This window comes from Coloeus monedula (assembly GCF_965178545.1).
Source record: "Coloeus monedula genome assembly, chromosome: 3".
NCBI lineage: Eukaryota > Metazoa > Chordata > Aves > Passeriformes > Corvidae > Coloeus > Coloeus monedula.
The window spans coordinates 30,175,376-30,198,866 of NC_138783.1; the positions used below are offsets into that span (position 1 = coordinate 30,175,376).

A 23,491-nucleotide genomic window follows, 5' to 3' on the forward strand; every position below is an offset into this window, starting at 1 on the left:
GAATTGATAAATTCGTCAGCTGCCCAGGCTACCACTCAATAATTCACAGCTCCAGCAGCTTGACTCACGTGGTGTATCTGCTGTCAGTCAGGCAGAACTGATTGAAGAGAGGCTGGCTCAAGTGTAAACACTGGCACGGGTTGCCCGGAGCCAGAGGTGGCAACATTCAAGATCGGGTTGGATGGCACTCTGAGCAACGAAGATGTCCCTGCTTAATGTAGGGGAGTTGGACTCGATGACACTGAAGGTCCCTTTCAACCCAAACCATTCCATGATTCCATGAAAAATGGGTGCTGTGTTTCCATGCTGCATTTGCTCCTCCAAGCATGTCTTTATGACAGAAGGATTTTATTAATCAATCACTACATCTGGCCTTGTATGGCTCTGAAGCTAACAGGGAAGTTGTAATCTGTCAGTGGCTCTGCAACAGTTGTGTTGAGATTACATATCAATTGCTTCTGGATTGATTTATGTGGCTCCTTCTCTTAAGGTAAGCAGCCCTCTGCATAAACACAGCTGATCCTCTGCACAGATCCAGGCAGCACTGTCCACCAGAGGCCACGCTGGAACCCAGCATATAAAGCTCTTCCAGATTCTGTCAGACCTGCTGAAGTAAGTGGAGTGTAGCACCAGTTCAAAGATGTGAATGGCTCTGTATCCCCCTTGCACTCCTTTGGAGCTATAAGGAACCAGTTCAGCCTGTTTAATTGTCACTGAAGGAAAAAGAGCCAAAAATATCAAAATCCTATTAAAAGCTACTGGACCATGACTTTTAAAGCTGGCTGTGGTTGTCAGCAGTGCTGAGGAACTCACGGAAGATATTTAGGAGTATAGTAAGTTTGTTTGTCATTGCTGAAAAAAGAGATTTTTTGCAAACAGCATGAAAACCAGCAGAATTGGGACTGAAGGGATGACAATTACAGTGAAGAAGTAATGGTGGCCATCAGCAGCAAATGCTACCCAAAGCTGAAGTGAACTGTGGAATAATATGCAATAGTAAAGAGCTACTTTACTAAAACAAACTGACAAGAATCTGCCTTCCCAAAACCCAACAAAACAAAATAAATCCCAGTTCAGGATTTGCTTTGTGGTGCAGCAGACACTGTCAGGGCACAGTGGAGGCAGCTGCTCCCCACGGGTCGGGTGGCCAGGAGCCAGCTGCAGTAACACAGCCAGCAGGACAGCTGGGGACCAGCCACAACACCTGAGTGAGGCAAGCAGGGCACACGTGGCACAACAGCCAGGGTCCAGATTGCTAGACAAGTCTCCAGGGATGAGGAAGGTCTGAGGTCAAGCATGGAAATTGATCTTCGGGTCAGGGTTGGGTCTGGTGATGGTAACCAAGGTCAGGCATAGTCCAGTGGTTGCCAGGCAGGCCTATTGTGATGAGGCACATCTGAAATCAATTGAGGAAGTCAGACCATGGATCTGCAGTCAAATTAAGCTTGCAACACATTTACAAATTTATTATTTTAATCCAGGGAAGCTTCTTTCCTTTCCTCACTTTCTGCAGCCCCTGGATCCTTACCCCAGATTATCTCACTCCGTTGACTATTAGTCTCCAGCAACTGTGTACGTGTGCCAGCTCACAGGATTCCACAACTCAACATGAGTCAGTCCTGACCTGTCTCCAAGTAGCACACTTCAGCAGGAGAACCAGAGCTGCAGGGAAAAGTTTTTGAAGCAGTCCTCAGAAAATGTGCTTGTTTTGAGTAATAGGTGATCTCAGCAGAGTGCAAGGCTCATTGGTCTGTGGAATGTACTGGTTTGGGATGTAGTAGTGAACCACAGCCTTTGGGCAGTACCAAAGATGACTTCTGATCATTGAAAATTGTTATTTTTCTTTTCCTTTCTGGTTTTTTTTTTTTTCCTAATAATACATTTAAGCCAGTCTTTTGGTTTTGTGGTGCAATACTTCATTCAGTAGCAACCAGTGTTAATTGACAGTACAAACATCACCTGTGCAGAGTCTCTAGGCAGGGATCCTGCAGTTTGTGCTGTGAGAAGAGAGTCTTATGTATTGTAAGTATGCTGAGATATTTTAAATATGCATACTTATGATTATGGAGAGGTGGGTTGATATTTTTTATCAATCTTGTTTTGAACAATTGCAACAACTGGGAAAAAAAAGTAGGGATCAAGCCTTTGAACACAGCCCTCCCCTTTGGGATGAAGAGTACTTATGTAACTATTAGATTTTTGGTTTTCTGTAAATATTAGAAAGATGAGCTTCTTTAATAATCTGATGTTGTTAAAGGGCTACTTTGGTTCTTCAGTACGCTTTTAAAATTTTTGGGGTAGCTACACTTCACAAAAAAAATAAAGAAAAATGCCCTGTAAAAAGATCAGTAACTGAATTGAATAAAAGATTTTAAGAATGCAGGTAGAATAATTCTAAACTTGCATACATGTATTTTGTACTGTGATGCTTACGGTTCATAGTTGCAAGAGGCCTTTGGATAGAAAGCCTCCACTGAGATATTTTCTAAAAACCAAAATATGCCTGAGCTCCCAGATGATGATGACTCAAAAAAGAATCTGCAGGTAGAAACCTTTTCTTATCTGGTCAGGAGGAATTTGACTCCTTTCTTTAAGGCCTGGGGATATCCAGTCCAGGAGAACCCTTCCCAGCAGCTGGCTGTGATTTTTTTCCCCAGCTGGTCAGATAGTCCCATGAAGCAATGTATCTCCTAAGCAGGTCTTGACTCATGAAAATGTGATTGTCTGTCATAAAGCCAGTGCTCTGCAGTAGTTTTAAATGGTGTCTGAATGGTGTGGTGTCCTAATGAATCTGAGAAGTGCCTCTGCATTGTACATGTGATAGAAGAGCTCATTCTTGGCTCCCTCCCAAGACTGCCTTTTTCTGTGTGGGTCCTACTACTTCCTTTCCAAAAGGAGTAGTTTTAACCACAGAAGGGGAAGCATTCGCTCTCTTATTACCAATGAAACCAAGCAACCCCTTCCCATTTTTACTTTGTTTCTTTATCTCCAAAACGTTCTCTGTTCCAGACCTACTCTGATTTCAGGTATGCAAAGTTTGTTAATTATAATCATTAGGAGAAGAGTTGGAAAGGGGGGGGAATGTCACTTTAAAAACAGAGATGTTAGGACATAATAAAGCTGGAAATAAATGGAAGAACTCAGGTCAAATTATGGCTACATCATTTAAAGGAAAACCTTGATGGACAGCACAGGAAAGGCCTTGATCTGTGTTTAATGCTCTGAAAGAGGTTGCCTTCATGCTCTAATTTCAGAGTTGGCAACTGTGTAAACAGCTGCTTTAGCTCATGTCAGAAGCAAAAGAGCATTCAGGCAGCGAACTTACCTTCTTGATCCTTAGCTAGAGTAAGCTTGCAGGCATCTCATGAGTGTAAAATTGTGGCAACTCAGTCTGCATGAGAATCTAGGACAGCAGGTGCCCCACCTTACAGGATTGAATGTCATGGCAGAAAAGCAGCACTGGAGTGTGTTTACAGTGGTCTATTTTGATCTCCAATCTAAATAATCAGATCAATGTCCTGTTCTTAAATGCTACACTGAATTTCCCCTATGTTAAAACACAGACTATAGCACAAGCCAGTTATTATGGTGCATTTCAAGATCCTGAGAGGAGAAATTCCTTGTCTTATGTCTGTGTTTTCTTTTTCTAGTGAATGTTACAGAATTCTTACCTTGTTGTAAGGCCACTGATGCACCACAGGGGACTGCAGTGACAGTCACAGGCTCTCTGCATCTCCTCCTGGTCACATGAATGTAGCTCACAGGGACACTGAGAGAGTGCAAGTGACTTGCTGTGAGCAGGAGATGGTGCTGAAGTGCTGGACCTCATGATCAGCTGAGGCCTTTCCAGGAAACCAGCAGTTTGTCCAAAAGCCTGTCAAGATAAATGATTTATAATTAAGCAGCAGGATGTGAAGAAGTTTGTTCAGGTATGTAAACTGATTGCATATAAAATAAAAAAGTGTTTATATTTCCTTGTAACCAGGTAGAGACATAAAGGCTAAAATCATAGGATTTGTCTTAGACCATGTGAGATAAACAGTGGATAACCAGAATGAACTGGACAACTGAATGGGGGTTGTGGATCCTTTGGATAAAAAGAACCTTTCAAGGCCAGCAGTACCTGTTAGTTTTACCAGTTAGTATTAATACCTTACACAAGACTGCTTAGGAAATAATTTCAGAAACACTAAATTTTAAAAGGCAGAACATGATGTGTGTCCAGTGCCAGAACTTCTTTAAATGCCATTTCTCTCTTTTATTTCTCCCAGACAACATTGTATGCTCTTCATCTGTGGTCTACAAGAAAAGGTAAAAGGAAACAAAATTTAAAAGGAAAAAAAAAAAAGAAGTAAAGGGGAAATCAGTATGAGGGACAGCAAGCGTGCAAAGAAAATAAAGAAGTGGAGAAATTGATGTTGTAAGGGAACATGAAAGAATCTGAGGTGGGATAAAACAGAAGAAGACAGAGTAGGGGGGTAATTCTCTGCTTTGTCTGAAAAAAGAACAGACACCTTGGAGGAAAATTTCATATGAAAGTCCTTATAAAAAGATAGTGGGTGTCATGGAAAGCACATACATTTCACTTTATTTCATCTCTTGGCTTGGCAAGGGTCATCATTTATTAGAGAAAGTCAGGTATATCCTATAAGGGAAGATTCAGCTGTCAGAGATCAACACAAAGAGAGCAGCATGCTCAGCGTACAGATGTAATTAATAGGTCTGGCCATAAGTATCAACACTGGATGTCCTTCTGACATGGCTCTAATGATGTTTTTCCAGCTGAAGACAGCATCTCAAAGATTGGGCATCATGACCTTTCTGGAGAAAACCAGGAGCTAGCTCAGGTTTGAACCACAAGATAATTTTGTTGCAGCAGTCAGAGTACCTGCACTCTATGGTGTGTGTACTCTCAGAAATGAATGTCACTGTGGCTGCTTTCCTCAGACCCGAGTTCCTTTCCAAAGCAGAACTTAATGTGCCAAGGAGTGGTGAACATCCAGGTCTTGTTCTGAGAGGCAGCTGGGATGTGGCCAATATGTCCACCTGAAAACAAGGACTGCAGGAGTCATCATGAGGAATGCCATTCTGATAAACTTTTTGTGCTTCCCACCCGACCTCTGGGTTCAGTACACAGGATTGTCTTTCTGAAGGTTTCTGAAAGTGCTGTACCTGACTGTCTGTCTTCACCTCTGCCTCTTGCTAGAACACCTGCTGCCTCCTGAATCAAAACAGACTTGAAGGGTAAAGACTGATTCTTATCTGTTGGAGATAGGCACCTCCTTCAGCCAAATCCATACTGAAGAGGGGGTCAGGAACCTCCCTTCAGCAATTCTGCAGGCAAACCCAGCATCATCTCCCAAGATCCCACTTTTGTCATGACACCTCAAGAAACTCTTTGTCTTCCAAATTTGGGGCATGGAGATTGTTTCTAACAAGTTGTATTTTCTTGCAAACCAATCTCTTGGTATGAGTTTTGCTCTGCCCCATACAACCTTCCAGGAGCCAGAAGTGCAGCTGCCTCTAAAATCTCTTGTAAAGCATTGGTCATTCTCTGTGTGTCTTATATGCCTCTTTTTCTTCCTCAAAACCCTGTTGCTGTAATTTCCAGAACTGATCTGAGGGAAATAAAAAAGAGAAGTCTATTGCAATGTTTGGGTTTGCTGTCATGTTGGACAAGACAAAATAGTTTTCTGCATTGTGAAAGTATGCAGCAACTTTGGAAACTAGGAGGCAAAGATTTGCAACAGCCAAGCTTTTGGTCCAATGGCTAAACCAGAAACGTGAAAAATACATTTCTTCAGGTAGAAGTGACAAAAATTTATACTCAGATTTTTGATGGAAAAAAAATCACCCAGAACTGGTTTTTCAGGCTGTATTTTTAGTCCCAAACTGGAAACGCCCAGGTCTTCAAAGAGTATGGATATCATTGACGAAAGGGAGCAACATGCAGACTAGAGTTTGGGAAATTTTAGGGAAGCAGAGCATTGCTCAAGACTTCTGTGTATCTGATTTGCAGTGGTGCCTCTGATAGGGGTCTTCCACCCTTTTCTCACATTAGAAATTTCTCCTTGGGGGACTCTGGTTTTTATCCTTCTGGTTATGTTTAATTGTTTTTTCTCTTTTTCATTGCCATGCCTCATCCTGCCATATCTCAGCAGAATCTCCAAAATCTTCTTTCTGCTGCATCGTGGGCAAACAGTGGCTGGCACTGAATACTACACAGCCTGCTCTGTTTCTGTCTTCACAAGTAATTCTCCAAAGTGTTCAGGGCCTTCCTCCCATGCTCTACAGATGAACACTATGTTGTTCCTGCTCCTGGCCAGTCCAGCACACTCAGCAATATTCTCATCTACAGGTGCCAAACACACAGAAAAGTTAAAACCTCTGTGTTGAGAGGCTGGGTTGTGGGAATGTGGGACACGTCACTCAGAAGACATCCTCATGCAAAGAGCAGAATTAACATTTATTACATTTTTTAAAAAAAAAACTTATCAACACACAGTGTGCTGAAGGAGAAGGAAACATTAAAACCATTAATAATTTTTCCGTTCAGAGGAAGAACAAGGGCACTCCAGTGAATGCTGTTCTTTCAAATTCTGCTCTGGTGATTTGAAGGATGAGTATCCTTTCATGAAACAGTGATGGCTTTTTCCACATCACTGAGATATTGACTGGACCAGGAGTCAAGGAAATTGCTGAAGAATTAGCTCTGAAGGAGGAGAGTGGACCAGCAGGACCTTGACATCAGCCTGAGCTATATCACCCAGGACTGATCTCCAGCTTGTAAAGGGATGCAGGGGCACAAGCTGGGAACTGAGGTCCTTTGGAGCTCAGATTTTATGTACTTCCTCAGAGAAGTTCGACTGCCCGTTCACAAATTCGATAGCAATTTGTGAAGCAAAGGACGTTATTCCAGTTACTGAAAGTGTTGGGGTCCATGTTTCCCTTGACATGAATTGCAGCACATTTTTCTGCAAAGAGTAAATTGGGCTCCCCAGGCTTCCAAAACCTGTAAAAGAAAGTTCCTTGATTGGAAATGCCCTAGCATGCATGACAGTGGATGTGGAGTCACCTCAAACAGTTGTGGAAAAGGAACGTTACTGCGACAGAAATCAGGAGCCATAGTTTTGACTAAAAAACTAGTTAAGTTTTCTGACTTGCAAAGCAGTTGAAGACAGAAATACCTGCCTTACACAATGTATTGGTCACTTGGACTGCAGGCATGAATTACAGGGTCCTCCTCACTCCACCAGGATACTCACGTGGCTGTCTTTTCATACGGAGTCTGATCCACCCACTGCCACTGCCCATTTTTGTGAGCAGATAAGCCTATGTAGTATTTTGTTTCATAGATGTTAGTAACTGTTTCTTTTGCCAAGTTGAAGAGGAAATCCTGGAAAAAAGCACAGTGTCCATGAGGGGCAGGACTGAGCACAGGGAGGCATCAGGAGTCCCTGTGGGGTGGGGCTGGTGGCAGAGGGGAGCTGGTGCTGCAGGGGTGCAGCCAGGACCTTCCCCCTCCCCTGCAGGACAAGGAGGGGCTCCGAGTACCCTCCAGGGCCCAGCACGGTGTCTCTGGCTGCTGGGTCCCTCTCTCAGCCCTGTGCACCCACCTGCTCTGCCTTGCTGTTGATCACCACCAGCTGGGAGCCCATCCCAGTGCAGTTCTGCTCACTCTCAGCCCATGACATCTTATCAGTGGACAGGAAATAGCAGCTTCTTTGAAACCTTCTCCAGCCCTTTGGGCAGCACATCCAGCCTTCCACTGTTGGGCAAAAAAATCCTGCTTTTGAACAAAATGTGCTGTCCTTTATGACTGTGAGTTCAATGTAGGGTCCCAGGTGTTCAGAGTGGGGTTTGAACCCCATCTTTAGTCTGGACAGAGATAAATGCTCTCTTCTGCACCCCACAAGTAAAGCTGCCAGCAGCCTGGCAGGCTCCTGTCACAAGGCCCCTGCCTGAAGGGGCCCCTTCCCTTTCTCTGTCTCTCCTGCCATTTCCATGCAACATCTCTTTGTCAAGAGATGTGGCTTCTGCCTTGCCCTTCTTGAGGAAGCAAGATGGGAAGTAGTTGGCTTGGAAATGCTTCCATCAGAGAGGTGTGGTCTAAGCTCTTAGCTCATGCAGACTGAGAGACAGCAAACTGCTCTGACAGCCTTGCTGCCACCACAGGCAGTTCCTTACACAGCCAGGTTATCCAAGAGATCTGCCTTATGGCCAGGAAGTCACGTGGTGGAATAAAAAGCCGCCACAGATATATCCTCACAAAACATGAAGTTGTATGTGGGCAGATCTCTGACCTGAGTTTGGGAACTTGCACTACAGGCATTCCAGCACTCCACGTTACCCTAACTTCATGTGTGATTGCAGCTCAGCTCTCCAGCTATTCCTAGCTACTTAACATCATCCTCCCTCCTCTGTCCCTCACACTGAGCATGGTGCTTGTGTGAACAGGCAGTGAGCCGGCACAGGGAGTGGAGCTGGATTGAACCAGCCTGTATAAAAACACTTTTATCTAGATCAGTAGACCAGACTTGCATTAGAGGGGTTGTGTGAGGGGAAGAGTAGGAAGGTTGGTCAAATGCAGGTGTGGAACGACCCACCCTCTTCCACTGGCCTGGAATATGTTTCCATAGCATCCTAAGTAAAAATGTACAATGCAGTGTCTTCTTCCCTCAATTCCCCAGATTCCTTCCTTAAAACAATCCACTTGTGACTGACAATGATATTCCCAACCTCAAAAGTTGAGGGGAAACCAGACTAAATTTTGGTGAAGTTCTTTGCATTGCTTATGAGGCTCTCAGCATCACTCACTTTTGTCTGCAGAACTGCTGGGGACACAGTACCACTCTGTAGAGTTCTGGAGGAGAGTCTTGTACTGGCCGTAGCTTCCATCAAGTAAAGCCACTGAGAAGAGAGGAAAGAGAAGGAAAGAGCTGTTCTCATCATTTCCACCTCATGCATGAGCAACAAGTGCTATCCTCCACCTTCTGCTTAAGAGCCCCTAGAGAGACTCTGTTACTTTAACAAGCTATGAAATCTGGATTGAGCAAGGATGTGAGGAGAGCAGACCATTTCTCCCACTACCAGTCACTCCTTCCCTTGGATGAGCTTCTCTCACCTCTGCTGGCTGAGAGAATCACTTTCCCAGCTGACAAAGCTGGATTAGAAATCCTCTGAGGATGGTATAAGGAAAGGGACAAAGAAGTCATGGGACAAGCTAATAACAGTGGAGAGTCCTGGGTTTTGGTGAAGGCCATTTGTCTGCTGGCAGAGGGACTAGGAAATGGGTTTTCCACCTGACAAAAGGCAGTCACCTGAGCCCTTCCTCCTGAGGGAATTAAGAGACCCTGGAACCCACCAAGGCAGATGGTCATCAAGGCAGCTTTGATGGCAAGGGCAAAAGTAAGGAAGACCCAGATGTTCAGCCAGGAGCAGCTTCTCTCTTCTGCTGGGGCTGAAAAACACAAAGCAGGAGTGAGAATATCCCAGCCCAGAGTCAGGGGCAGGATAACCCAGGCAGCTCCGTAGCCCAACACCCTGCTGGTCCCTTGTTCCAAGGACAGGGGAGCCCCACAGGTGCTGGAAGCACGTGCTGCTGCCTGTCACTAGCAGTGGGTCAGACCCACAGAGCAGAGTAACACAGGGGTTGCCCTGAGGCTGCTTTTTATTTCCCTGTTTATCACAAGCCCTGTCTGTATTCTGCCCAAACCTCACTCCCCCTTTGTCCTGTCAGACCTCCTTTCTCCTCAACGCATCTTCCTCCTTGCCCTCCGTTACCCCTGTCTGTCACTGATTGCTCTTTCTGGACCTCCCTCCTCTTCCTCTCTCTTTAGAGCTTCTTTCTCTCACTACCTGTATTTTGGCTCTGTACCGGGAGCCCCTTTCTGCAGTGGCACAGACCCCAAAGGAGTGAGTGCCCAGCTCAGCGTGGGCACGGCCAGACACACAGAAGGCACTGTTTCCACAGGGGGGAAAGGCACTTGGGAGCTCTTGGGAGAGCCCTGGCTGGATTGTCCTGCAGAGATGGGAGCACGGATTGTGCTCAGCTTGATGCAGACAGCTTTACCAGGGGAATCAGAGAAGGATTGCACCCTTCAGTCCCATTGTTTACAGACAAACCACTGAAGGGAGTAGCAGACCACGGTCTGCCTGGACTTCCATTCCCCCTGGCTCTAGGAAAAAGGCCATTCTGCCAGCCTGGGCTCTGCCCAGTTCCCTCATCTGCTGCTTTGCTCTTGTCCTAAGCCCCATCTCCTGGTAGGAGGCCGGCCACCGTAGCATGCCCAGCATCCACCCCAGCCCTGTCTTTCCCCCAACTCCTTGACAGGAGGACAGAAAGGAAGGAAGGTTTGGGGGTTACCTGCAGTTCCAGGACTGACTCTCCCTTGGCGATTCATCCTCTCTACCACAGGATCACTCTTCTCCAAGGGTGCTCATTACCACTTTGGCTGCAAACACAACCTTCCTCCTGCACAGGGCACCTCCCACACATGGGCTCTAATCTGGTGTGGAGAAAAAGCCATATCCTGGTGTACCCAAGAGCACATGGAGATTAGGGAACTTCTGTCATTTCTCTGCCAGGATATTTCAAAAGATGCTGGTTGCAACACAGAAACTGACCAAGGAAAAGGAAAACAGATGAAGGGGAGCATCACTGCAGCTCAAACCATCTCCCTTTGCACAGCCTCAGGCAGTTTCACAGGACATCCATGGCCTTCTCTCTCTGGTGCTTGCTCTTTCCTGCTGAGGGACCCTGGGTGTGAAAACACATACCCTGGCAGGTACATTTGGCATTTGCTAGCAAAGGGCTAAACCCACTGAGCACAGCCTGCCAAAGGGAGCCAAAACTGACAGGAAAGCATATCAGTGACTCAGTCTGGGCAGTGCCCATGTGCATCCTGAGCCCAGAAATCCAGAGCACAACAAAGAACTTGCCAATGCTGTTTCTAACTACTTCCTCTGGAAGGGAGGACAGAGCTTGGGGCAGAGGGGTTCATTATGACCTGGCATTGTGGGGCAGGAGGATCACTAGGCAGTGCCAGACTCCCTGTGCATGACAGATCATGAAGTTTTCCTGGGCTGTGACTGCACAAGCTGCAGACACACTTGGAATGGACTGAGATGGGAACACAGCCTTTGCTCTAGTTCCATCAGCTGGTTTCTCCCTGTGGACAGGCATGCACGGGTGCAGAGACACGGGAATGGGAGAGCTCATGGCAATAGCACAGGCATTTCAGCTGAAGCATCAGCAGATCAGGGCACAGAACTGCTTATAAGTGAGGACAAGGCTGAACTCTCTGGAGAAGAGATCCTCTGATCCTGTTGTTTTGTGCACCACAGGCTGCAGGCAGGGTCAGACCCTACATTTCTAAACACGGTCATGTAACCAATGTTCACAAGCTCTCACCACACATAAAAACACATGCACACGGCTTGTGCAACCTCCAGTTTCCCACCACCAGCCCGGGAAGTGCAGCTGCAAGAACACATCCCCTTTGTGGAAGCAGGGGTTCCCCGGTCCCACACGCTTCCCGCTGCAGATGGAGGGTTCGTGTATAGCCACACCTCTTCCAGCAGCCTGTGAAGCACAGCTGAAAGCACAAGGTCCCGTTGTGCCACTGCTGGACCGTGGCTCTGTGCCTGCTGCAGCCCTCACTGCCATGAGCGAGGTCACCCACGGCACTCAGCTGCCAGGGAGCTTCTTACACGCAGAGGTGGCCAAGGTGCAGAGCACCCTGAGCTCGATGGCCACTTCCTTCCCACTTCTCTGTCCTCTCTCTCTTACAATGTTCTTGCTTCTTCTCAACTTTGCTTTCAGCCTGTTTCTTCTCTGTCTCAGAAGCCTGGCCCTCATGCCCTGGTTACTGTTATGCTGGTCATCATGGTCTCTAACAGCCAGAATTTTGGGCCAAATGCCTCCTCAAATAGTTGCAGGTATTCCATTCACACGGCTCTTTGCATTCACACTCCTATTTTATCGCTTGCTGCTGTCCAGGCCCCCTGACCACCATGAAGTGGGATGGGTAAGGCTCAAGAGGGTTCCAAGTATGAAGGACAGCAAGTGTGCTCGTGTTCAGAAATGAACGTGGTGGAGGAAGTTCTCTCTTTCCCAGTGGTTGGTGGCAGTTTCTCCATCAATGTGAATCCCCTGGGCAGTCCTGTTTCCAGTTTTCCTGAATTCCAAATGATTTGAAGGAAAAGGCTTACCTGAAACAGTGACCTAAGGGCAAGCAGCCTGGGAGGAAAGGCTAACAAAGCAAAAGGCAGAAAACATGGGAGAAGTGCTTCCAGCAGGGACAATGGAGGAAGAGAGGATTAATCCCAGGGGGAGTTGTTCCCACTGTGCCTGCTTGCTTTGCCCTCTCACAGGCTGAAAAGCAGCCCCACAGCCCTGAGCCCCAGCTGGGTGGGAGCGGGGCAGCTCACAGAGCGGCTGTCAGGCTCAGCAGCTTGTGCTGCAGTTTTGGAGCTTTGTGCTCAGCAGTAAAGTACAAGCAGTCCCAGAGGACTCTGCAGCATCCTTATCACGCAGCTTCCTGAGACAGCTTATGGAGGACCCAAGGATGAGATGGGCTCTGCTGGATCTCACACTCACCAATGAGGCTGAACTGTTGGGGATGTAGAGGCTGAGGTCCAGCTTGTCTGTGGTGATTCTGACATGTTGGTGAGTCAATCCTTGCAGGGAACGTGAGGTCCAGGACATGGGCTCTCAGATGGACACAGAGGTGGACTCTTCCAGATCCTGATTCATCCCAAACTCCCAGGATGAATCACCCTTGTTCTCCTCCTGCTCTGTACCCGCAGGCATCACTCCTACATGGAATCCTGCCTTCTTCCTACAGCCGAGGCGAGAGGGCCACATCCAGACCTGACAGCGGCTGCTGCTCACTGCAGGCTGACCCCAGGAGTGGACACCCAGCCAAGGGACCTGCTGGTCAGCTCTGTCCTTCAAGGGCTGTGCACCTTCAGCTGGCTTCACCACTGCAGGCCTAACCCTCCTGTTCTGGGATAGCCATTGTCTGGAGGAGGGACAACAGCAAATCTGCTCCTTGTCCTGCTCATGGGCTAGGAGTTATCACAGAGGGAGGCCTAAAGGGGAGTCCTGCATGGCAAAGGCCAGAAATCCATGGGAATGGTGCTAAAGACCCCAGACAAGGCAGGCCTTTGCAGCCAGTGCCAAGCCCAGCAGTCCAGGCTGGTGTTGGGAGGAGCTGTGCCACTGCAGAACATGGTTTCTGGGCTGCAGATGGAGAGGCCCTCACTTGCAGGGCCACAATGAATATGTGTAAACAGACATTTTTTCTGCTAGCCGGCTTTCGTCCTGCTGCAGCCAGGGAGGGCAACAGGACAAGGCAGCTGTTTGAGCTGGGGTCATTGCTTTCTGCCTGGCCTGATTTGTGTGGGGTTTTTTTATGTATACATCCTGTTTCTTCCCTATGTCCCTAGATAAGTACATACTGTCCCTACACGTTGTGTCTCACTGCTGCCTGGAGCTGTGCATGTGGACCTGCAGCCACCATGCACTGCTGTTCATACAACTGCTCCCACTGGATTAGGAAGCCACATCTCCTGGACACCTTGTCTCCAGTGCGAATTCCCCTCTCTCTCTGGGACACAGAGAAAGGATTCACTTTCATGGGTAGGACTGAGGCGCACAGACAGGAGTTGCACATCCAGTTGCACTCCCTGTGGGGAGCTGGCACTGTTTGGTTAGGGAGGCTTAGGCACAGGATGTTTCCTGAGGAAAGAGAAGTGAGGACACAGGAGGCAGGAAGTGGGAAGGGGTGGAGTAAAGAGAGATCCATGGTGTCCAGCAGGACACGAAGGCAATTCAATAAGCAATGAAGTTCTGGATGGGATGTCATGTGCAGCAGGAGCCCTGCCTCTTCAGCCTCTTCTGCAGCATGATCTGGCCTGGGCAGGCATGCCCTTACAGGCACCACTGAGGATTTGGCTGTCCAGGAATGCTGCTGCCTCAGGTGAGCCTGGAATCAGTTCTGAGTCAGGAAGAGGACTTCTTCCTCCAGGTGGCTCTGAAGGCCCAGTGTGGATTGTTTCTCCCATGGCAGCAAGTCCAAAGGGAGGGCCACAAAGATGAAGGCAATGAGGATAGAGACAGAGGGCTGGAGCACAAGCTAAAAGAATTGGGATTGCTCCTCCTGGGAAAGAGAAGAGTCCAAAGTGGTCTTATAGCAGCCTTCCAGGAGGCTTCCAAGAAGGCTGGAGAGGGACTTTTTACAAGGGCATGTAGTGATAAAGCAAAGGGGAATGGCTTTAAACTGAAAGGGGGCAGGTTTACAGCAGGTATTAGGAAGAAATTCTTTTCTGTAAGGGTTGTGAGGCATTGGCACAGGTTGCCCAGAGAAGCTGTGCATACCCCATCCCTGGAAGTGTTCAAGGCCAGGCTGGATGGGGCTTTGAGAAACCTGCTCTAGTGGAAGGTGTCCCTGATCAAAACCTAGAGGTGGAAAACTGATAATCCTTAAAGGCCTCTTCCAACCCAAACCATTCCATGATTCTAGGACTATACCTCTGCAGCTTAGAGATGGGGGGAAAAGACATACAGATACATGACACAGAACATTTTTCCATTGGTCTGATATTGTATTTCCTCTTGTACAAGAATTCAGAATTTGTTCAGCAAAACCAGGACAACTGGAGTAAATTCTGTGTGACTCAACAAAAGCAAACACCTCTGCTCAAGGAGACAAAGGAAATTGTATCTCTAAACATCTGTCTTCCATTCCTGTGGCTTCCTCCTGGAGAAGTCCATCTCTTTCCAGCCAGTGGCTGCTGGACCCACTCAGAGAGAAGAGGACACAAGAAACACAGGACCTGCTTTGATGAGCCTGAGCCTTCCTTGTTCCCTGAGGCACTACGTGCACTGGGGATGCTGGACAAAGCTCATTTCACTTCCACACACGTGGTCCCACCCAGCACAGTGTAGATGTGTCAGGGCTCCCCACCCCTCCCAGCACAGCCCAGTGCTCTTCCCAGCTCACTGCTCAGCTCCCAGATTTACTCAGGACAGGGATAGGATATTTCAATCACACAGTTACTGATGCAGCTTTGCAAATTCGATGATGCAAAAGATCTGATCTGACATCATTCCAGTTGTTGGGAGGTTCTTCAGGAACATGCATTACAGTGCAGTTCTCATCTGTGGCGTTACTTGGTTCTCCTCGCCGCCAGAACCTGGGACAGAGACAGGCTTGTTACTGCCAGCATCCGCTGTAAAGCACTGTGGAAAAGGCCACAGCACAATGCAGGACTTGCAGGGAAGAGGCAGAAGCTGCCTGTGCTGATTCATGGACAGAAGCACTGCCCTTCCTCCCACTCCATATCCCAGTGGCACCAATGTCATGTGGAAACCTGCCTCCTTCCTACAGCCTTCCAGCACAACAGGGCCCTGCTCCACCCTGCTGCTGGGGAACTGCCCACCACCACTCACCCCATGCACTTCCCACCCAGCAGAGGCCCATGTTGGCCTCCAGGACAAGTTTGTTCTGCAGAAGACACAGCAAGGACAGTCCTGATGCTCTCTCGCTGTGCCCCATCTCTCCCTGCATTTCAGCACAGGCCATTCCTATGCATGTAAATGCAGTGCAGCTCAGGCAAGCCTGGTCATCTCTGAAGGGTTCTTGCTGCTGGCAAGATGCAGCTTTTTCTATGCCTAATGCATTGATTTCCAGGTCATAGGCAGTTAATTCATAACCAATAACCAGCACAGACGAGCCCATGTGAACCTGGTGTCCTCTTCTGCTGCACCTTTGATCTCTCACAAGGAAGCATGGTGAGAACCCCTCTCTCATGCACCAGCAAAACCTCTCACATCTCCCCTGCTTTCTTTCCCTACCAGGAGTCACACCAAACACTCCTCATCCAGAGATACTCACGCTGCTGTCACATTATATGGAGTCTTGTCCACCCACTGCCACTGTCCCACCTTCTCCGCAAACAGACCAATGTGGAAATTCTCTCTTTTTGGATTTCGTTTTATCTCCACAGAGAGGAAATCCTGGCAATCAGAGAGAGTGCAATGTCCATGAGGGGCAGGACTGAGCACAGGGAGGCATCAGGAGTCCCTGTGGGGTGGGGCTGGTGGCAGAGGGGAGCTGGTGCTGCAGGGGTGCAGCCAGGACCTTCCCCCTCCCCTGCAGGACAAGGAGGGGCTCCGAGTACCCTCCAGGGCCCAGCACGGTGTCTCTGGCTGCTGGGTCCCTCTCTCAGCCCTGTGCACCCACCTGCTCTGCCTTGCTGTTGATCACCACCAGCTGGGAGCCCATCCCAGTGCAGTTCTGCTCACTCTCAGCCCATGTCATCTTATCAGTGGACAGGAAATAGCAGCTTCTTTGAAACCTTCTCCAGCCCTTTGGGCAGCACATCCAGCCTCGGTCTGCGCAGGGAGAGGACACAGAGATGAAAGCTACTAACAAGAGATGGTGATTGCAAAGATCCAAGTCTTCCAGGCACAGTGCTCATGTTCTCCTTGCTGACTTTTCCTGAGAGAAAGTGCTTGAAAAACCAGGGATCGTACAGACACTTCTTCCCATTGCTTTGGGGTATGACAAGTGAGCTTTGTGTACCCAAAGCTGTGGTGGTCCTTGTAAGGGGATCTCAGGTCTCGACAAAGTTCTTCTGGTGATGTGGTTTGACCTGTCCTGCTACAGCCTCCTTTAGGCCTTTAGCCCCAAGGAACAGGGGACATTGCAAGTACTGACCTGTGCCTTGTGGCAGCGCTGAGTTGCACTCCCACTCCAAGAACTGCTGCTGCAGGGCTGTGGGCTGGTCACTGCTGTGGCAGAAGGCAACCACTGCAAAGGGAGAGGAAAGGCAGCAGGATTATCCCTTCCTCCCAGCTCCTCACACAGCATCTCTGGCCTTCGCTCTCCTTCCACCATTTCCCCACCAAGCATTGTCCCACCTGTCACCTCTTCAGGCCCAAACAAGTGCCACAGCTGCTTTCCCAGCCGGAAAGACACCTTCTTCTAAGTCAGACAGCAGAAGGACCCCTGGAAGCACATCTCCCAGAGGACATGCCACACATGGCAGCATTGATCCCACCCAACCACAGCCACTCTACCATGCACATACCTACAGCCCAGCTGCCAGGCTACCAAGCAGCCCTTCAGTGTCACACTTTCTCTTCCCAAACTACACATCAACAGTCATTTGGAGGAGTGACCCATCAGCTGGGCCTGTTCCATCAGCAGCAGACAGTCCAGCTGAAGGTAATCACATACAGCTGGAGCTGCTGAAACCGGGCTGGAGCAAAAACTCCCAACATTTACTAACCCCCAGTGTGTGGGGAATAATGCACTGTTGGTGACAGGCCACATCCACAAGCCCAAGGACTCATTAGTAACTCAAACACTCAGGAGTATTGATTAGGAGCTGATCAAGGTGTGCTTAGCAATACAGATGTCTGTTTTTATCAATCATTTCATTTAGAAATATTTTTACTTGTGAGCAGAACAATCATCATGGTCCCAGCACCTGCTTAGTGAATTGCTGTAATGGAAGAAGGCTCAGGGGAGATGGGCAAGGGCGATGCCTGGCTGAGCACCCCCGTTGCCAATAAAGGTGACATTATTGCTACACAAGGAGACTGAGAGGAGAGTTGGCTTTTGGTTTAGTGCAGCTGATGGAATTGAGCAGCTGTGGAACTGTTCATCCCTGCAGGGACCAAAAAGAAGCAGCGTCTTCCTCAGCCAAACCAGCACAGGGCCAGTGTATACCTTAAGTCCAAAACAGCGTAAGAAACTTAATGACTAACAAAAATTATACCTGAAGAAAGCAATGGGCCCTGAGCTGGCCTTAACTCCCCTATTTTGTCTTGGTATTTGGGGACACTCAGTGTCTTGATGTCCAGCATACTCCAGAACTATGTCCAGTTTTTGGCTCATCCTAATAAGAAGGATATTGAGTTGTTGGAGCATGTCCAGAGAAGGGTAATGGAGGTGGGGAAGGGTCTGGAGCTGAGGGAGCTGGGGGTGTTTATCCTGAAGAAAAGGAGGCTCAGGTGTGACCTTATCACTCTCTATAACTCCCTGAAAGGAGGTTGAAGCCACGTGAGGGTCAGCCTCTTCTCCCAGGTAACAACCAACAGGATGAGAGGAAATGGTCTGAAGTTGTGCCAGGGAAGATTTGGATATTAGTAAAAGCTTCTTCACTGAAAAGTGGCCAGGCATTGGAACAGGCTGCTCAGAGAAGTGGTGGAGTCACCATTCCTGGTAGTGTTCAAAAGACGTGTAGATGTGGTGCTTGGAGACATGGTTTAGTGGTGGGCTTGGCAGTGGTTGGTTAACGGTTTAACTACATGATCCAAGCTGTCTTTTCCAAAATTAATGGTTCTATGATCCCATGCTTGTATGACCAGCAATTAAAATCATGTTTGTATTGTGATCCATCTGTGCATTGCAATGGTCACTCTCTGCTACGTGCAATTTGTACTGGTGTTTCATTTAAATGCTCTACTGCTCTGCTAAACCAAAATCCTATGTAGCATCAATTAACTTGGATAAGTAAATTTTCATTAAAAAAATTAAACCTTCCATGTGTATCAGAAGGTACGAGATCCTAACATCCCAGCCTAAAACTCCCCAACCATTTAGCTGAGTAGTGTGAAAGGTTATACATTTGGGAACAAAGCAATACAAACTCCTGGGACACAGACCCTAATGACAGCAAAAGGAAAAGCAGTGATTTATTGTAAATAGACGCCTCTTCCAGAATCCATCATGGTTACTGGCAATTTGTGCAAACATGCCACAAATTATCTTTAACAGAAAATGTGCATTGAAACAGTGATCACAATCTGCACAAACAGCATGTCCAGGAATAACTTCCATTGAATTATTCTGAAATCAATCCTAAAAAGTTGTGAGAGTTAATTAACTGCACTGTGCAGTTAATCCTGGAGATGCCAGAACTGTGAGAAAACATTTTTTCCACTAGGACACAAAGCATATCCGAGCACTTAGAGAGCCTAAGTGCAGATTCAGCTGCCTGTATAGACACTTGTGCTTCTGTCTCCACTTTTTCCCATCTGCCAAATGTAACTGAGTTCTTGTTGTGGGGAATGAAGGTAGAGAATTGTTCCACAGTTCCAAAAAGGCCATGCAAGATTGGAATGCACAATCTGGGCACACTGACAAGCCCTCAGGGTAAACAGTGGAAGATCCGGGGGACGTACACAGACATACAAAGTTAGGGCAGGAAAACCTGAGACCTTACACAAAGCCCAGACAGCCATTCTGAAGTTCTGAAAACTGTCATGCTTTAAGTAGAGCAATAGACCAGAGACTTCCAGAAGCCCCTTCCCACCTAACTCTTTCTGTCATTCTAAGAAAGAGGATGGGTGTAGCAGAATCACCTGGCACAGTGCTGGGGTAGCCCTAGCTCCCACATACCAGCTGGCCATAACATCTGGTTTGGCTGGCCTGCAAGAGAGAGGTTTGTGTCATGTTGCAGCCGTGCCCTTAAATCCCCAATGTTTAAGAAGTCAGGAAAGATTTTGTTCCTAAACAGACCTTACAAATGTTCAACATTTGGGTTTTCTGTGCCCAGGTGTTGGTGCTAGTAAAAGGCCCCTCTGGTTGGAAGATACTCCCCTCTGGGCTCAGATTTCTCTGCTTTTCTCCCAGCACTCCCCCCAGACCTCTCCCTTGTAACCTCCTGCACATACTCACCGAGGAGGATGACAACAAGGGCAATGCACACCAAGAAGAGCAGCAGTGAGATCAGCCATGGCAGCCAGAGTGGGTATTTCTGAGGATGGTGCTCAGGCTTTTTTGTCTCAGGAGGTACTAAAAGTGAAGGAACACACCAAACAAAACACCACAGTCAACTATGGGTCCGTCAGTCCACACCCCAAGGATGTACTACTCAAGGGAGAGCTCCTCAAAAGAAAGCAAAAGAAGTTTCACTTCTGATGTGTGAAGTTACATGGTTTGGGAGAAGGGCAGACTGGGACAGAGCAGGGAATGTCTGTGGACTGTGGAGAAAGTCAGATTCAGTGATGTGTTCCCAACCCAGCCAGTGAGCCAACAAGGCTAACTGTTGGTGGTTGGGGGTGAGCCTTTCACAGAGCCTCAAAATCTGCAGTGAAACAATGTCTTTCTAGATTGAGCCCAAAGCTGCCAAATGCAACATTGCTCAAACCATGATACTTGAGACATACATGGGAAGATTTCATCTCCACAGACTTCTTCCCAGAAAACTTTTTCTGCCTGCTTCAGTTCCTTCTTAGTTTTTTTGACTTCCTATGCAGAAGGCTGGTGTAATCTGAGTGAGGATGGGAGACAAAAAATGTGCAAGGCTATGATGGCACATCATCATTGGGAGATTAAAAGATATAGTTTTCCCTTCCATCTCTGCTTTCCAAGTCAGGCTTCAGAGATTTGCTGGAATAAAACTAGGTTGTGCTAGGCTGGATATTTGGGGAGAACAGAGGGCTTCGTCCAGCAGCCTGAGTAAAGTACTCAGATTACGACTTGCCAGGACCTGACTTTTGTCTAGAGGGCTTTTGCCAGTACTGAGGAGGTTTGGGAGCAGGCAGGAGAGCGGATCACAGGGAAGGAGAAGCAAACACTAGTTAGGGGATTGTTCTAGCTTGTGGCAGGTACACAAGCAAGGGCAAACAGGAGGAAAAAGAGACACCAGCACTCACTTCAGGACAGGAGTAAAGAAGTTTTGGGAGAGACTGATATTAACAATAAGATTTAGAGAGCCTTCATTCGTTGTTTAGCATGAAAACTCCCAGGTCTGTCAGCAGCAGTTTGTGCCTGCCAGACATGCCTAGTAAGCAAGACTGTCAGAAACCTGCTCTTTGTGGAAGCCTTCTGACTACTTCCCAAAGGCTTGGGAGAGACTGCTACAGCAGGGCAAAAGGCATCATCTTTCATTATCTGGAGAGAAAACAAGAGTAGATAGACAAGATCCAGGTTTCCCTGGTCAAATCATGTTTTTCTAGCCAGAGCTTTTGCCTTGGTGAAAACAAGGAACTGCCTCATGATCCGGAGTCCAGCCACCTACTGCAGACAATAGCTCTAACCAGTCCAAACGATTTTTTTGATACACAGCACATCCAGAGATTGACTCTTCAACCCGTGCCCCGTCAGACCTGAGCATCCCACAGTCACAGCCAGGTGGCACAGGGAGCACTGCATGCTGTGCACCTCAGCAACACAACTGAAGTGCAGTAATCTTGTGCACACTCAGTGGGTTGAGCTCCCTGCAAAATGCTTTCCACAGCTGGTCTGTGCTCTGTAATGTGTCCAGCATGATCCCAGCATAACAGACTTAATGTCTTTGGAATAATCATTTGGAACACAATGGGGAACTTCCACCACCCCCACCTCACCACAGCGGAAATGCTGACTACATCCAGAACCAACTAATCTTGGTGCACTGAAAACAGTGAGCTTTCAAGTCAGACAGGACTATGTACACTCTTTATTTCCATGATTCATGCCTCAGAGCAAGCAAGGAATAACCTGGAGCTGCTGCCTGCTCTCTTCGGGATTGTAGAACTGAGGTAAAGCTGTAAATAGGCAAGCTAATACCCTTAGGCAGCAGTAATTATTTATTTCATTTTTAACAAATTGTTATTCATTGATTTATGCACACATTCTTTTACTGTCCTGGAACCTGCTGTTGTGTAGGGTCCTGTATGTCAGGGCAGAAGTGACAGAAGCAGTGAGCCTTACATAGAACATCTCTGTGGGTTCCTACTTGTGGCATAATGACTACAGAGTACATACTAATCAGAATATGCCTTAAATTTACACAAAGTCTAGTAAAAGAACCATTTTACCACTGTGGTTTTTAATAGGAAAAAAACTTATTTGCTTGCTGTGTTAACTGTTTTTCAGGAGTGGAAGACATCAATTAGAGAGTTGGATCTCCCTCCAGATCTTAAATAATTCTTCTTCTATGTATTCAACAGTGTTCAAGTTTTGGGTCTCTCTTCCCCAAGGACCATTTCTCAATCAGCCATGGACAATGGGGTTATATTTCTGCAGCCAGTACCACTTGTAATGAAGCTGCAGAGTACAACTGACTTTACTGTAAGCAGGCATGTTAATTCTCTGCTCCTACCCTCTCCACAAGCAGCAATCTGCAGTCTCACTCAGAGGCAAGAGCAGCCAGGGCTTGGGCTTATTTGCTGCCATTTGCTGCTTTGGAAGTCTTTGCACCTTTGTGACAGACCAGATTGTTTGTAATAAACCACAGTCTCTACTGTTGGTACTCAGCATGGTCCAAAAATGTCTCTTTCAAGACTACATAACATGTAGGGGACTGAGGGAGCCCAAATACATTCCTTAATGAATGCTCACTTGAACATTCTGCTCTACTGTTTGTGCTCCTGGTAGTCATCCTTGTTCATGTTGCAACTCCAATTCACCTTTCCTCTTGGAGACGTTTCTCAAGATTCCTATTTCAAAACCCCTTCAGTCTCCCGACCATTTAGCTCCTTTTTCTCACCAATCCACCAAGATCAGGTAGGAACCAGAGTCATAGACGGAAAAATCTCCATTCCCTTGTCTTCAACCCCACTCCTTCCAGCTCCCTTTCTCCCAAATAACCCATTCATTCCTTACCTTTGACCACTGGAGCCGGTGATTCATTTCTGAACTTCACCTCGGCATAGGTGATTTCTGATGCCATTTAATCACAGTGTGACCCTTTCCTTAGTTTTGCCACGTAAAAGGTGGTCCTTTTAGGTCCTTGTTTCCAGAGGGTGACACCAATAGGTTACTGAGCCTTTCCCATCTGTTTACTCACCCTCTGCCCATCAAAGAAGGCTCTGATGAACACTGGAAGCACTGGTGATAACCTGAGAATTTCTGGGAGCTCAGAAATGCTCCAAAGAGACTTTCAGTTTCTTAGCCCACAAAATCAGTCCTGGCACTATGGAAGCTCTCGAGACATAAAAGAAAAATGAGAACCAACTAAAAAGGAAGTTGTACTCCTTCCCCATATCAGATTCTCAGCTGATAGGCTTCCTTTTCAAGACATTTGTAGGGTTGAGTTTTTTTCCTCTTTTTAACTTTTTACTTAATTATCTTCCCTTCCCGTATTTTCATGCCTTTCTTTGTCTGTTAGTAAGTCTACCACTGCTCTCATGCTTGCAGCTATCATGGGTCCTAGCCCAGTTTAACCTACAGCCCAGTACAAAATGCATTCTGCTCTACTTGTCCCTTGTGGTTAAGCTGGATTTGCTACATCAAATGTCGCAGCTATGTCTCACTCTTCCAAGTCAGTCCCAGTTGGAACCTAGCACTAGAACAAATCTCAGACTGGGAAATGTTCCTGTAGAAGTGAGACTGGGGAGTTGCAGCCTTAGACAGAGCAATAAAAATAATCAGAAGGTTGATATATCCAAGAAGAAACAGAAGGATCAGGCTGGGGTCAGGGAGGAGAACAAAGAAAGTGGAATTTTTAAAAAAAATTATGTTGATGGTCCAAGAGATTATTGGGA

General features: G+C 47.3%; 1 protein-coding gene across 1 annotated transcript; it reads right to left on the reverse strand.

Annotated features, from left to right (window-relative positions):
- Positions 1-6,852: 6,852 nt before the first annotated feature.
- On the reverse strand, positions 6,853-22,677 carry LOC309570774 (uncharacterized protein; the record flags this gene model as incomplete). The annotated part of the gene is given in 14 exon segments (XM_082277787.1): positions 6,853-7,012; positions 7,266-7,405; positions 7,407-7,493; positions 7,617-7,768; positions 8,818-8,910; positions 9,365-9,460; positions 10,367-10,438; positions 12,214-12,226; positions 15,066-15,201; positions 15,903-16,024; positions 16,251-16,402; positions 16,728-16,820; positions 19,698-19,814; positions 22,611-22,677. Coding segments are annotated over 14 exon segments (1,500 nt in total).
- Positions 22,678-23,491: the final 814 nt, after the last annotated feature.